This window comes from Thermobia domestica, chromosome 1 (assembly GCF_964235325.1).
Source record: "Thermobia domestica chromosome 1, izTheDome1.hap1.1, whole genome shotgun sequence".
In the NCBI taxonomy this organism is placed as follows: Eukaryota; Metazoa; Arthropoda; class Insecta; order Zygentoma; family Lepismatidae; genus Thermobia; species Thermobia domestica.
In genome coordinates, this window is record NC_137454.1 from 227680283 (window position 1) to 227696326 (window position 16044).

Here is a 16044-nt window from a genome sequence, read left to right on the forward strand (position 1 = left end):
AAAATGTGAACGCGTGGCATACTGGAAAACATTGATGGAGACCTCTAAGCTGGAAAACAATGTTGGATCCAGTAACAATTTATGCTGGTTTTGCTGTAAATTATGCTATTAATTTGACGAAAATTAATGGTCCAGCAATCAAATTCCAGCACAACTTTTCTTTTAATTTGGAGCGGAGGGGACACAAGTTCGGATACCATGTTGAACTCTAGATTCCCTCTCCTTAGGATGTCATGAACATTCATCCCATGGAAAGCAATGGCAAACCATCATGGATTCACCTTGCCAAGGGACTTTTAGGTCAAATACCTGCCTTCGGACAGAATATCACATCATTCATTAACAGCCATAGAATAACACAATGCAAAATTTTGACCCAGAATATATGCGAGACTGCGAAACCGGGCGAGACGCGAGATGAGACTCAAAATTTTATGCGAGACGAGTCCAACATTTGAGGCTGCGAGACGAGACGAGACTTTTCCATATCTCGTCCCGCGTGCATCCCTAGAACCCAGGTATCCCATCTTTGTGTGTAGAGTAACGTAAATTCAGTACTAGAAAGACACAGTGTTTTGTACTATCGGACTCTCCTAACAAACATTTCTGGGTGCATGGCTGTCTGGAATGTAATAATTTCTAGCAAAAATATATTCTGAGGAATGGGAAGTTCTCCCTGCCGCAGTCCTGTGTAGCATCAATAACAATTACTAAATTAAACAAATTTGAAACTAAATCTATAATTTAGTTCTTATTTTTCAAGTTAGAAAAAGGACCACATGGATTCTTTATTTCTATATTTAGAACTAGTTCTTAGATCTTGGTGCTAAAACCAACATATATAAAATTTTCTTTTATTGAAGTATTCAGTGACTAGGTGGTGAAAAGGAAAATAAGTTCCTTATACTTCTCTCAGATGCTACTTCACACAGATGCAGCTACATATGTGTTGGCAGCTGGACACGTTTTAAGAGCATTCTATCCATAAATGACACATATAACATCATGCATCGCTTATGCCCTTCACAGAAATACAGAAGAGATACGATCTCAGTTACCAGACGTAAACAAGCTAATTTCCACAGCGAAAAAAAAGTATTTGTAAAAGCATCTTTCCGTGCCAAGTTGTTCAGAGAAATGTTGCCTGTAACACCGTTGCCTGCTGAGCCTATGCTATCACGATGAGGAACGTGGACTGAAGCATCATTATAATACTGCGAACATTTGGATAATCTGAGAAAGGTAATCTCTTACTTATTTTGGGTCCCGAACAAATTTTTGTAGAAGAATTTTCTGACGCAAGTACTTTTGGATTTTAGGTACGAAAATAATATGATTCCCTTTTATCTTTGCATTATTTTGTAGCTTTCGAGATCAATTGAAGAATTTATTTTCAAAAAGAGACATTTTCATTTTGTTCGACGGCAAAAACTCAAACTTCAGCAGAGCCCTGGTTTCTGCCATTCTTATATTTTCAGAACAGTTTCAATCCTGTTAAGGTGTTTATACAACTATGAAACAATCTAGCTGTGTCTTTTTACATAGTCAGACAGAGTTCATCCCAAAGATTCAGAAAACATTGGAAAGGGTATTTCGGAAGGAAATGAAAACCCTTTTGAAAATAAGTTCCTCCATTAATCAAAATATTTGCTTTACAAAATCCAAAACTTGTCGCAGCATTTATTTTCTGAGGTAAGGAGACAAGTTCCCGAATCTTTCTTTAAGCGAGTACAAGCTTGTGTTGTTTTGATATGCATCTCAGTCTCTCGAAACACAACGTTCCTACTAAGTTTTCTGTTACACTCTTGATAACTTTACCTCCTTCCAATTCATGCTCCATATCTCGCTCAAATAAACTTACTCTATTTAAAATATCAATATTATGTATACACATTGTAATTATTTCTGTTCGAGACGGACAGTGTTAACCTAGAAGATAATGTTGTAGGATTTACACATAATTGGAGACAAAAAGTAATTTCAAGTTGGTTTATTTCCTTTTCAATAAGAACATAAGGGTTCGAATACAGTCTTTTAAGACAGAAAAAAACTGCCTTCAACAAGCCTCTTATTAAACAGAAATTGATCTCAAACGGAAATATTTTACGGACCCATGAATTTAGACATAATATAATGTGTTAAGTTTCGTTGATTAGGCAGAAAATGTGTTGCGGACAATAAATACTAAAAACAAGTTCTTACGAAAATATTCGAATTTAGGAATGCCGTGTTTAGAATCATTTTAGTCATCCGGTGAAATGTTAGGTATATGAACTACGTTGTCTGTAAATGACTTCGTTTTCTTGTTATCTTGCTTACAGATTGAAATTTTAGTCAACCAAACTCATATAAGGCCCTAGATACCGCACGACTTTTTTTTTTTTTTTTTTTTTTTTTTAACGAAGTGCAATTTTCATATACTAGTAACTCATTCCCTAGTTGGTCTAGAGATATTAAATAAGAAGCATAATATAGCCTACAAAATAGATAGAAAGGGAGCCAAAAGTAGAGGGGTAAGTGTGGGAAAAGGCTTATAATCCTTTTATTCCCTTGGCTCTCGAAAACTTCTGTTTGTTTGTTTCACTGTAAGTTTTACGTATATTAATTCGTAGCAGAAATAATTACTGTAATTGAACACAGTAAGTGCAGCATTTTATTTTATCTCAGTGTGTCCATTACATTCATGTATATACATTATCTTTTTCTTTTTTTTAAAAAAAAAAAAACAGTGATCTTACTTTGTTAACTAGAAACCTATCCTTAATGGAAAATTTTCCGAGTCCCCTTCAATTTCACTAGACAGGTTTTACTATATGCTTATACCAAAAATGTTATTGGCACAGGCACGTAGCCAAGAGGGGCCGGACCTCAACTTCGAGACCAGAAATGAAACATTAAGTAAGGATTAAACAAAATGAAATGAGAAAAAGAAGAATCAGCGTTCAAAATTTAAAAAAATCTACAGGAAGTTTTTGGTTACTCTATCTTATAAGGAGATTTCTATTACTTGCAATACTTGTTGGCGAGATGAGCGGGATATCCTGAAAGAGTCAGGGAATTTAAAATTTCTAGAAATGTTACGGAATTCTCAGAATTTCTGCTACTAGTCAGGGAGATTTCAAGCTTCCGAAAGCATAGTGCCGTTGTGTAACAGCATGGACATTTTTTATCATAATTTTTCGTCATCCCATCCTTGCAGTATCAAACATGTTGTTTCAAAAACAATTTTCTACTGCTCCTTTAACATGGAACAGACAGTAGTTGACGGACTAATAAAAACCAAAATTTGTGTGGAAAGAAAGTTCTGTTAACATTTGATTGAACAGAGAAAGGAACGCAGATATTGTAAAATATTTTACAAGACATTATTGGATATGTACTTCTTATAATAGTTGAGGTCATAATGAAAGGAAAATGTTTATATTTGAATGCACAAAGGAAGGAACATAAATATTGTAAAATCTTTTTCAATACGTCTTTTATTCATTTACTCGAGATTTCTCCATTTTGTTATTAAAATACTTACCAACATATCCTCATTTTGTTGTCCTAACTAGTGTTGTAAAATTTCCGGAAATTTTGAACCTGCTGGTAAAAATCGTTTTTTTCCGGTTTCTTTCCGAAAAAATTGGAAAAATGGGAAAATAATAAAAATCTTTGTATTGGGTTAGTTTTACTAGTAACGAAATCGCTTTATTTTCGAACGTGTGAAAATTGTAAGTTGAGAAATTTGAATATTGTGAATATTAAATAAAAAAAGAAGCATTCAAAAATAAAACTATTGTAATTACTCTTGAAAAATAATAACACTCATTTCCTTTATGTGCCTTTTAGTCGTTTACACCTGGTTGTGCATTAATTACAAAACTTTTACAATTTATACACATCTACCATCAACAAATAGGGCTCTTGAATGAAACTGAGTACCGTACTTAACGTGCTCTTTGATTTGGTGAAAGTTTGTTAATTTACTTCTTAAAGGAAAGAGCAGTAGGCGAATTTCACTAATACTTATGCACTAAAACATATAATTACTATTACTTAATATTCAAATACACACTTTAATATAAACTTTATGTACCAAATTTTGTATGTAAAGAAATACCTGTTTTCTAGTGCGACAAATTATCAATATATATAAAAATGAAAGTGACTAAACAACTCTTAAACCACTAGACTAATCTCGACAAAAATTTTCAACATAGATGAGCTTCGAGCCTGGGATGGATTTTACCATTTAACTTTGAAGTTGCAACTTGGAGGAAGCAAGTGCGGATATATATTGAAAATTACCGATCTTAGTATCGAACCCACAGTTTTCGCTGTTGCTGAGATGAAGAGTGCCACTTCTGAAGGAGTTTAAATTCAAATTAAGCACTGCAACTTGGGGGAAGGGGAGGAAAAATATATAAAATGATCAAAAATAACCGATATTAGTGTCAAATCTATAGCTTTCGGGGTTGATGAGATAAACAGTAACACTTCCGATGCTGTTTAAATAAAAATTCAGGCTCGCAACTTAGTGGACGGGGAAGGAGAGATACATATATAAAAATGGTTGAAAATAGCGAATACCAGTGTCGAATCCATAGTTTCCGGGGTTGCTCAGGAAAAGAGTGACACTTCCGATGCTGTTTAAACCCAAATTTATCACTGCAAATTGGGGATGGTATATATATATATATATATATGATAGATGATAGATATTAGTGTGAATCCATTGCTTTCCGCTATGGATCCATAATACCGCTGATGAACAGTGACACTTGAAATGAAGTTTAAATCGAAATTCAACGCCTTGATCTGGGGGCGAGGATGAGGGGAGATATCTATATCTATATCTATCTATCTATCTATATATATATATATATATATATATATATATATATATATATATATATATATATATATATATATATACACAAATGATCGAAAATTACAGATATTAGTATCGAATCCATAGTTTTGTGGGTTGCTGTGATGAACAGTAACACTTCCCATGCCGTTTAAATCCAAGTACTATTAAAGGGGGAGGATGACATGTAAAAGTAATTGAAAATGACTGATACTATTGTCGAATTCATAGTTCTTGAGGTCCCTAAGTTCATTGGTGACAGTTTTGGTGCCCTTTATACCCAAAATGAAACGCATTCTCCAAGTGCGAAAAATGGGTATTGTGCTAGTCTTTAACTGATCTAATAACGAACGGAAGTATCACATGTTAAATTCTTTAATATATTTGTCGCTGCTCAAATTTACGCACTTGTGCGATGTATGTGTGTATATGTAAATAAGATCATCTTTCTTTTTGAGTGTTCGAAAAATATGCACATAATAAAGAGGGATTTTTATCAGAAATCAGAAAACTAAAAAGTAAAATTAAGACCTTTTGTTTTAAGTATTTTTCATGCTAGCAAAATACATTGTATATACAGACACGTTACAGCAAATAAGATTAGCACCAAGCGAAGAAATAGTTTTTAAATTATATTTTCCGGATTTTGCCAATATTTTCGAACAAAATATTTTTTTCTAATGGGTTCAAAATTTCCGGAAATTTTACACAGAACAAGGAAGATACGTATCTCCGTAAAATTTTAAATACTGGTATTAACTAAAATTATTCTGGCCCTGATTTCCCTGCCATAAAACGGTAACTTTATAAGATTACTTAAGATAATTTAAATTTGTCTATATTAATTAATATACAGTAGAGCGTCGATTATCCGAACGTCGGTCAACCGAACGACCGCTTAACCGAACTGTGTACTCGCTCGCACCTGTTACTCTCCCACCCTACCGTCCATCATTCCCCTCACTCCCAAACCAAGTTTCCCACAGTAGTCGCCGTACTGAGCCACCGCTGGCAGAACATTGCTTCTAATGGGGCCTTCATAAGGCGCTGCTGACCGCCCAAGCCGCCAGTCGCTGTGTTTCAACAATCAGCACACTTCTGTCGGTTTGGCACTGGCTGTAGAAGTAGCGGCAGTATCAAAGCTGTTCACAGCAACAGCTGCGCCAGCTTAGAGTTGAGGCGTGCCGCTCCGCGCATGGCAAATAAACATGTACAGTTCGATTATCCGAACAAACCAGTTTTCCGAACACCCATGTCCCCCAATTACTTCGGATAATCGACGCTCTACTGTAACTAGGATTATATTTGAGTATCTTTTGTAGCCATAACTGCATTCTATCACGGTGCTTACTTTAAAGGAGTGGTGCAAATATATTTGTTGCCACAAAATTTCCCTATTCTAATTCAAGTAACGTAAGTACTCAATGATCTTAACTGTAAACTAGTAAATATAAAATAGTTTTTATTTTAAAAGCATAATGTAGTAAAATATTCGAAAATTTCAATTTTTTCCAATTTTTCCGGTTTTTTTTCAAGCTCGGGAAAAAACGGTTAAAAAACTGTTTTTTTACCCAAAATTTCCCTTTTTTCCAAGCCTTTACAACACTAGTCCTAACAAACCAATATATGTTGATAGAGTAGTAGTTTAGATTGTAGTTTAGATTTAGATAAGTAGTTTAGATTGATCGAGCTTCTGAGCTTTAAGTATTTCATGTCAGCTCCCCCCCTCCGCCCCGTTACGAAATCCTGACCAAACGAACCAATATATGTTTCAGTAAAGTAGTTTAGAATGATCGAGCCCCTGGTATGATGACCACAGTATTTCATGTCACGGACTTCCCCCTCTTCACGAAACCCTGGCTACGTGCCTGCTTGGCGCATTCTAGTCAATTGTATTCAATGGGGGCCGCGGTGGCTCAGTGGTAGAGCGTTCACCTCTGGTGGTAGGGGTCCCGGGTTCGATCCCAGCCCCCGCCAAGTGAACTTTGTGGTGGACAAACACCGTGTGCGTGGGTTTTCTCGGGGTTCTCCCGTTTCCTCCCACTTTCTTCATTCCACCATTTCATCCATTACTCACCATCACCGTCTCCTTTAGCCTAACCGGCATAACCGTGGGACGTAAAACGCAAAGATTTCATTTCACTTTTTCAATTGTATTCAAGAAGCTGTGCACGCTTGCGGAGCTGAAAACATAAAAAGCCAGCTTGCATTTATCAATGCTTATTTCAGTTCAATTCAAACGTTCATAACAGGATTAAAAGATCGGGGATTAGAACTTTCTAGTGCATTTGAGCTGTTTGAGACAATAACGAAACATTCTCCATCAGGATCAGTCGGGCAACCATTTGTTCGAAAAGTAGGGTATACAGTCAATAATCACGAAAAACGTCTGGCCTAAAATTCTTGTCTGATGTAAACAAATTGTTACTGGAAACAATGATACACAAATTTCCAGATTTATCGGCAAGTAACATTGCTCCTTTGAAATACTGTCAATTAACGATCTGTGACACGGAGGGAATACTATCGATGTACAGAAATGTTTTGACTGACAAATCATGAAGGTTTTTACCAGAAAATATCGAAAAATACATAGTTGTGTATTGTAGCATGAATGCATCATAGTTATACACCAGGTATATTTAGTTCAAGTAATACAACTTTTTCTCCCTGGAGATGTAAAAAATTTCTCATTTAGCTTTAGCTTTTGATTAGTGTATATTTATCCTTTTTAGTACGTATTTGCATATTTCCAGGGCATATTTCCGTGATTTCTAGTGCATATTTGCATGCATAGTTTTTTTTAAGTGCATATCGATCCGAAGTCCATTAATAATAAATATATTCCATTTTATTTTTCGTATTTTCAGGACTGAAATATGAGTGTCTGCGTACTTTTTGTATGTTGCTTATTTCTTCCTATGATAGTAATGCCACAAACTGTTCAATACCCTCAGTCAAGGGACTCAATGCTTCTTACAAGAATTCTCGGAGATACTTATCTTACTACCAGAGTATTAAGAAGACTTACAGATGACCCTGACAAAGTAGAGCATGCGATAAACAACGTAAGTCGCAATTTATAACCTGAAAATATTTTAACAGTATTCTCGGGTAGACCATATATATATAGGGTAGACCATTTATCTTGGTACATTCTTGTAATTTTTAAGCTAAATGGTACCAGCCTACTTATAAAGCAAGAGTATTAGACACTTGCTTACCTTACTCGTTACTTATTACTGGGTTGTATTACTTTAGCTTGAATTTTCAATGATTGATCATAGTTTACTTTGTAACTAAATTTATTTTTGTAAAAAGAAAAATGAACTAATAATATTTGGGACATTCAATTGGTCAAGTATGTTTAATCTAAACTCACCTCTTTAGGTCTTTTAAAGCTACTTTATCATTTGACAACTTTATAGGAGGCACGGTGGCTCAGTGGTAGACCGTTTACCTCTGGCGCCTGGGGTCTTTGGTTCGGTCCAAGTAAGTTTGTGGTGGACAACATCGTATCCGTGGATTTTCTAGGGATACTCCACTTTCCTTCCACATTCTCATTCCACCAATTTTTCCATCATCATTCATTTGCCTCAATCATCCATATCTCTTAGTCCAAAGGGCAGAATTGTGGGACGTTTAACTGAAAGATTTTTTGACAATTTTGTATACTTATATTTTTCACTGAAAGGATTCTAATTCATCCACACACACACACACACAGAACCAGAAAGCTGCTGACGACTATACTCAATACAAAGTTTAGATAACAGAGTTTTTATTTTTTTCATAATTGACGACTTTGCAGGTAAGAAATAATTTCACACTTCATTTCACTCCAGTAGGTATTTTAGGCCTCTCAGAGAGAACTCTCCAGTTTGAAGACTACTGTTATATTCGAACCGTTGTAAAATAATAATAGGGTTATTATTATTACTACAAGTTCATAAGTAAATAAATAGAATAGAATACGAGTCATTATGATTTATCTTATAAATACCGAATCGTAGCGTGGGAGACCCGAGTTAAATTCCCTGCGGGAGGTCATGTGGTTCGGATTGCATGTTAATCAGTAGGTCCCGTCTCATATACCCTCGCTGCCGAAAGGACACGTTAAATTCAAAATCAATTCAACTCAATACCGAATCGTAAGCACTATTCCAAAAATTTAAAGTAAGTGACTATGCCTTGCTCTACACTATAGCTCATGTCTCTGATTGCCGGCTTCGTATCTTGTACCTACTAAATAGCACTTTAAAAATAATTTAGCTATCAATTGTAAACTTTATTAAGGACACGACACTTCGACCATATAAGTTGATCACCCAAATAAGTGTTTCTGCTGCAATAAGAACTTAGAAAGAGTTCAACATTAAAGAACAGAAGAAGAACACTTTTTGTGTAAAAAGTACGAGGTGCTCCCAAAATAATCGAAAATGTCGTTGTAAAAATCAGAAACTATACTTACGTCCTAATGTCCTCCGTCACCTTCAAATTAGTATCCTCTGGCATGTATGCAACAATCTCAGCGTTGTTCCCACTTTTTAAGCACTCCTGGAAGTTTGCAGGGTGAAGGGTGTTCAGGACTCGTTATGGTTCCACTTAGATGTCTTCAATGGAGTCAAAACGTTGCTCTTTCAACGCGAGTTTCATCTTCAGGAACAGGTAGAAGTCGCACTGGGCTCCTTCAGAGGAGTAAGGAGGGTGGGGGGACCGTTGCGGTGTTGTTTTGGCCAGCAATATTTTTTTCAATACATAAAACTTCTATCAGCACTAAATTCTACTTCCAGATAAGCCAGAAGAATGTTCCAGATAAATTTCCTTGTGATACTCAAGGGTTCCGATCTAAAAATAGACCCACCAGTGTCCATCAACTGATGCCTGGAGATATTGATGTCATCGCTGCCCTCGGAGACAGTCTATCGGCAGCGGCTGGTGGTCTGGCTATAAGGCTACAAGAGATTGTAAGGAATGATCGAGGAATATCATGGTGTGCAGGTCAGTGAGGTAAAAGCTATTATATTGATCTTTCTTTAGTCATGATAAATTACTAGTAGTATATACAGTCTTGTTCAAAAAAATCTTGACTGCCCATGTGTTTTAGAAGGCCATATTTTGGCAACCGTACGTGGGAAATACTAATACTCTGACTGTAAATAAAGATATTGAATTGTTGACGAAAATCCACCTATGTTTGAATTAGTTCTAGCTGTAGATAAGAGTGTTTGATTTTTCAAAGAGAGGTGGATGACTAGGCTTCTTTTCCTTAACAAGACTGTACGTAAAGAATGTGTGTGTGTTGCCATTAGGAAAAGGGAAACAATGTGTTATTATTTAACAGTATACTTGCTATGTAGTATTATTCTTTCCCTCCATCCATTCCCACTTGTATGGGATGGTTGTCTCTGAGGAGTCTTCTTTGTAAAATCCGATCCCGGAATTTTTTCTATTTTTTTATTTCTAAGGTCATTCTTAACCGTACCCATCTATTTCCTTCTTGATCTCATCTTCCTTCAAAGAATAATATCTTGTTTAGCTTAAAGTGACATGTCGACTGATGAGAATATCTTGTTGAGCTTGAAGTGATATGTCGATTGATAAGAATGATATCTTGTTCAGAGCTTGCTGTGATATATTGACTGATAAGAATGATATATTGTTCAGCTTGAAGTGACATGTCGACTGATAAGAATAATATCTTGTTCAGCTTGAAGTGATATGTCGACAGACAAGAATGATATCTCGTTCAGCTTGAAGTGATATATTGACTGATAAGAATGATATCTTGTTCAACTTGAAGTGACATGTCGACTAATAAGAATAATATCTTGTTCAGCTTGAACTGATATATCGACTGATAAGAATGATATCTTGTTCAGTTTGAAATGTTATGTCGACTGATAAGAATGATATTTTGTTTAGCTTAAAGTTATGTGTTGAATGATAAGAATGATATCTTGTTCAGCTTGAAGTGATATATTGACTGATAAGAATGATATCTTGTTCAGCTTGAAGTGTTATGCCGACTGATAAGAATGATATCTTGTTTAGCTTAAAGTGATATATTGAATGATAAGAATGATATCTTGCTCAGCTCGAAGTGATCTGTCGATTGATAAATGTCTTATTTCCGACCAATATTTTAATTAAACAGAAATTAAAATTTAAGAATTAATGATAATTTTAGGCGATATTTCATTATATGCACTATCGTTGTGCTAATATCATAACCAAGTGTTTGACGGAAGTACATTTCAGTATCAGTTTCACCTCAACGAAGCATGGTTCTTCACAGCATCAATTTTGATTTTTAAAAATTAATAAGTTTTTCTCCATTTTCTCCAAAACTACACCTGACGTTTACAGTGTCATATATTATTTTATGTTCAGCTTAATCAAATCTATAGATTCATATATGAATAATTTTGTGAACATTTTTGGACATTCGTTAAATGTTTATAATACAATATTTTTGAATTTTTGTGTGAAAAGTGTCTGAGATCGTAAGATCTATGCCTGATAGCTTTTTGCTTTAATTTCTTCTTTGGCACACTTTTGACTTCGTAACTTCATTGTAATGTAAACTCTGAACTTACCCACATCCAGTTTTGGGTTAATTGATCCTACTATGTCTGTATTTCGGAAGAATATAAGCCTTTTTCAAAGAGATTCATGAGTTAATATTCCAAGACTATCGTATCTAAGACAAGAAAGAAACGGGCCTTAGTTCCTTTCATTTTGGTTTCATTCTCTTCGCAAACAGTGAGTTACACAGATTTTCGATTTAGGTTATAATCTGCAGTTATTAGATTAGTAGTTATTACTACATTCCGTGCTCAAGGATTTCGGAAGAAACCTGGAAAGTGAATATTCATTAATTTTGTTTTCAAAATGCATTAATTCCTCGGTCAATAAGAGAAATAAACGCTTGGTTTATATACAGGTACTTATCAATGTAATAGAAATACCAAAAACTGCAGTTTTCCAGATCAATATGGCGTTGCACCATCTTCTGTTCTCAGAACAGCTCTGATAAGATGTGAAATGGAGTCACAGAGGTCGTTATGAATGTTCGTGAATTCAGTATTACACTTTTCTGTTTTTAGTGCATCACTCTGTTCCGTGAGAGAGGATAGAGACAAAAGTGTGACCAAAACTGACAAATGATGTTCAATTATGTTCAGGTCCAGGGATAGAGCATTCTAGGAAATGAGTTCAACTTTATCCCGACGTTCGTCAAACCACGCTGAAACAGTTCTAGCTGTTTGAATGGGCGCATTATCATCCTTGGATATGTTGCCCGGAAACAACATCTGAACCATGGAATTCACATTGTTCCCTAAAATGATGACATAAGCATAAGAATGACGCGACCAATAAGAGACAACAAATGACAGCATCACAGAGCCGCCACCATATTTCACGGTTAGGTGGATCATACTTATTTTTGAGCGTCCACCACACATAATACAGACAGTGCTGTAAACGATGATTCATCAGATCGTATTTGTTTCCAGTTGTCAGCGATCCATATTGCATGTTCGAGCCTCCATTGATGTTGTGCTAAAGGTTATGGCCTCATATCAGTGTTTTTTTCTCATGCAACCGAACCCCGAAAGCCCATGTCTTGTAACTCGCAGCGAACTTGATTATTCACAGGTGTAAGAAGTGTTGCTTGAATTCCTACGTCTCTTCCACCGTAGTCACATGAAAGTTCTGAGTGACAATTCACTCTGCAGTATCTGACACTAGGGAATTTCTTCCGATCATTGTTCCTCTTCGCCGATGTAGCTTTGCAGTGAGTTTATAGGCTGTCATTACGTGGACACTGTCGATTCTGACATACCCAATATACTTGCGACATCGTTATGCTTGCACAGCATAGTCAAACACAAACAATTTGCCCTCTTCGGAAATCGCGACGCAGTAGACATTTAATTTCTTCGTGGATACGATTTTGATCTGTCAACCTTGATTCTATATATTTGAAAGTATTTAATTGGTCAAAAGTATTGTTTGATGTTTTGACGCATATATAATTTGCATATTACAATCCCGACGAATTTCCATGTATTTAATTTTCTCTGTATTTACTTTCAAACCCATATACCTGTAAGCGTGTAATAAGACATCTACATTTCTTTCTATTGTTCCTCTATCATCCCCTATCACATATAGATCATCAGCGTACGCCATAACCTATTGAATACCATTCAGCTCTTGCCCCTGGTTACTATTTTTTATTTTCCTTATAGGGTACCCGAAAAAAAGTTGAAAAATAATGGCGACAATGTACATTCTTGTTTCAGGTTATTCTCGACCTGAAAGCTAGTGGAAAAGAATTTTCCTGTTTGGACTTTGCTTTGGGATTCATATAAACACATCTTAATTAATCTAACTAGGTATTTCGGCATTCCAACTTCTGTAAGAATAGTGTACAAAAGTTTCTGTCCTAACCTAGTCGTAGGATTTTTTTTAAATCAATAAAATGGCAACAATTCAGTTACTTTACAGTTTTATTCTTCAAAAACTTAAACTAGTTGGAAGAAATACTGAAAATTATATAAATAAAATAGGGGAGACCGGGGCTATTTGAGTCAAGGGGCTATTTGGGTTAAACAACAAAAAGTCACTGCGCACTTAATATGCGCATCAGTACGCTGAATCTGCATTCATTTGTGAGTTCATTGGTAAAGGGAATGTTGTATGTGGCGTTGATCTGCTGATTTCTTATCAGTTACTGTAAATATGAGACTATTCTGAGCAAGGTGGGTTGCAATACTTCATATTTTGATCTGGTATAAAATAATGTCTGTATGATATAAGATGCTGAATCAGTGTAAATGCATATATTTGTAAAACTATTCCTGTACGCGTAAAACAGAACGTCCCCATGTTATAACCGCCATTTTTGATGATCTCCTCTGTCTCGTGTGAATCTAGTACGTTCCTTCGTAAAGATGTGCAAAACGGAGTTACTTGAGTCAAAACAAATGGGGCTATTTCAGCCAATTGGGGCTATTTCATTTTCTTTTTAGATTGCACGAACATAGAAATCAAAACATAAATTCAGCAAATGGAATAACGAAGACGTGGAGAAGGCCATGCAAAGTATAACAAGAAGAAATTTGAGTTTACTTGGAGCTCCACAGCTCTGCAATTTTCCTTTTGAAACTTTGCGAAGGAAAGTGCAGTTCCAAAGTCAGTGATAATAATGAAATAGCTATATTAATGTAACAGCTCAAAGTGCAAAATCGAAAGTCATAAGACACTTCACAATATTGAGAGAAGAACAGGAGGAAGTTGGTGTTGCAAATTATGACTCTCACGGAAAAAGGAATAAGCTGCAACTCTGAAACGATTCGTAAAGCTGTGCATCGATATGTAACAACTCAAATTCCTCAACGTTTGAGAAACTAGCCAAGATTAGTTTTCAAGTTTCATCAAAAGACGTCGGAATTTATCATTACGAAAGCCTGACGGCCTTTTAAGACCTCGTGCTCAGAGCCTTAATAAGGAAGCAATGAGTCCGATTTTCAATTCTTGAAATCCGTTACTTCAACGATTGGTCTCAAGTCTCAACACAAAAACAATGGTGTATATATAATGTAGGTAAATTAAAGTTGTTGCCAAGAAGGTGGAAAAGTGGGTGGTACTTACGTTGAGAGAGGCGAAAGTGTCACTGTGACAGTCGCTTGGAACGCAGTTGGCGATACATCCCACAATTTATTATTTTAAAGATCAGCGTATGAATGAAGAATTTGTAAACAATCTACACCGGCTTCACAAGTTTCCTTATCAGATAGTGGCTACGTTAATAAAGAGTAGCTTCTTCGCTTAATAATAATAAAAAAAAACAGGGCTTAGGGAAAGAGTTTGTTAATTTTGGACGGGCATATTTCTCACTGTTCGCTACAACCGCTCAAATTTTGTGAGCAACATGACATTGAACTTTTGCGGTTGCCACCTCACACCACTCATGTATTACAATATTACAACCACTGGGCAGATCAGTGTATTTTCTTGACATCAGCACATCAGAGCCAGGAAGCTCAACTGATAATCGAATTAAAAACTCCAGTCTGGGAAAGATATTTAAGAGTACATGGGATGTACAGTATATGATGGAGCAGCAATTCCATCATGCTGTACAGTGATGCAAATCCTTCTCATTCTTACAAAAAATGTCAAACGTATCTCCAAGAAGAAGAAGCAAAGTACAGGTCTACTTGCTTCTCTCGAAAATGTTCAACAGCTTGGCATAAAATGGAAGTTATCAATGGAGGGATCTGGTAAAGCCTGCTCGAAGACGAAAAGCATCAAGAAGACGAAAATAAATTGACCTGTGTCTTCAAGTGTTACCTATAGTGCACGTGATGATAATAATGATTAGAATGAATCCGAGAACGGTGTATCGTGCGGATTCTGTAAGGTGAAATATTACTCTAAAGAATCAGTGAGCAAAGAAGAATGGATTCGCTGCCAACATTGAGAACAGTGGTACCATGAGATATGTGATGGGCATTATGGGAGAAAACGGTTTGTATGCAACAAGTGTCTTTAAGTTATACATTTCTCGATAACTTTCATTGTCTCGTACTTCAGAAGTTTGAGAAATTAGAGATTTCTCATAAGTTTGTACCTAGGTGAAAAAAAAAATCATGCACTTTGCTTTCTGCTGCACAAGTTTTGATTTTTATTTTACTATACATTTATTTTTGATTGATAAGACTTTTCGTTAAATTGATTTTGAACCTAAAACTTGTCAGTTCATTTTTATTTTAAAAGTTAAATTTGAGCTGCAGTTTTCATTATTATGTATTTTTTTTTACTGAAAATTAATGTAAAATATATAAAACTATTCGAAGTTTTTTAATGTTATTCCGTCAGGGGTTTTCTTTTTGCTTGTTTGCTTTTAGAAGTGTTTATTTCAAAGAACATAGGTCCAAGTCAAACCACTCTAAGATGCATCTGTACATGTAAGGTATTATGTAATATATAAGAAAATTAAGTCTTGTGTTATTACAACGCTGAAAGAGTTTTAGCTTATCTTTAACACCCTTTTCTAAAGAATTGCTCCGCTTATTTTTTTTACTATGTTGTTATGTTTCTTTATAAATTATATGAAAAGTGTATAACTTAAGAATATACATGAATACTAATGTAATTAATGTAAACAATGTTGA

The 16044-nt window shown here is 35.4% G+C and overlaps 1 protein-coding gene across 1 annotated transcript in view; it reads left to right on the top strand.

Moving 5' to 3' along the window:
• Positions 1-7785: 7785 nt before the first annotated feature.
• LOC145678865 (phospholipase B1, membrane-associated-like) overlaps positions 7786-16044 on the top strand; it is a 47264-nt gene continuing 39005 nt past the window's right edge. The window contains exons 1-2 of the mRNA XM_081749441.1: positions 7786-7923; positions 9649-9856. Coding sequence (XP_081605567.1) covers positions 7786-7923; positions 9649-9856 — 346 coding nt within the window. The remainder of the gene's footprint in view (positions 7924-9648; positions 9857-16044) is intronic.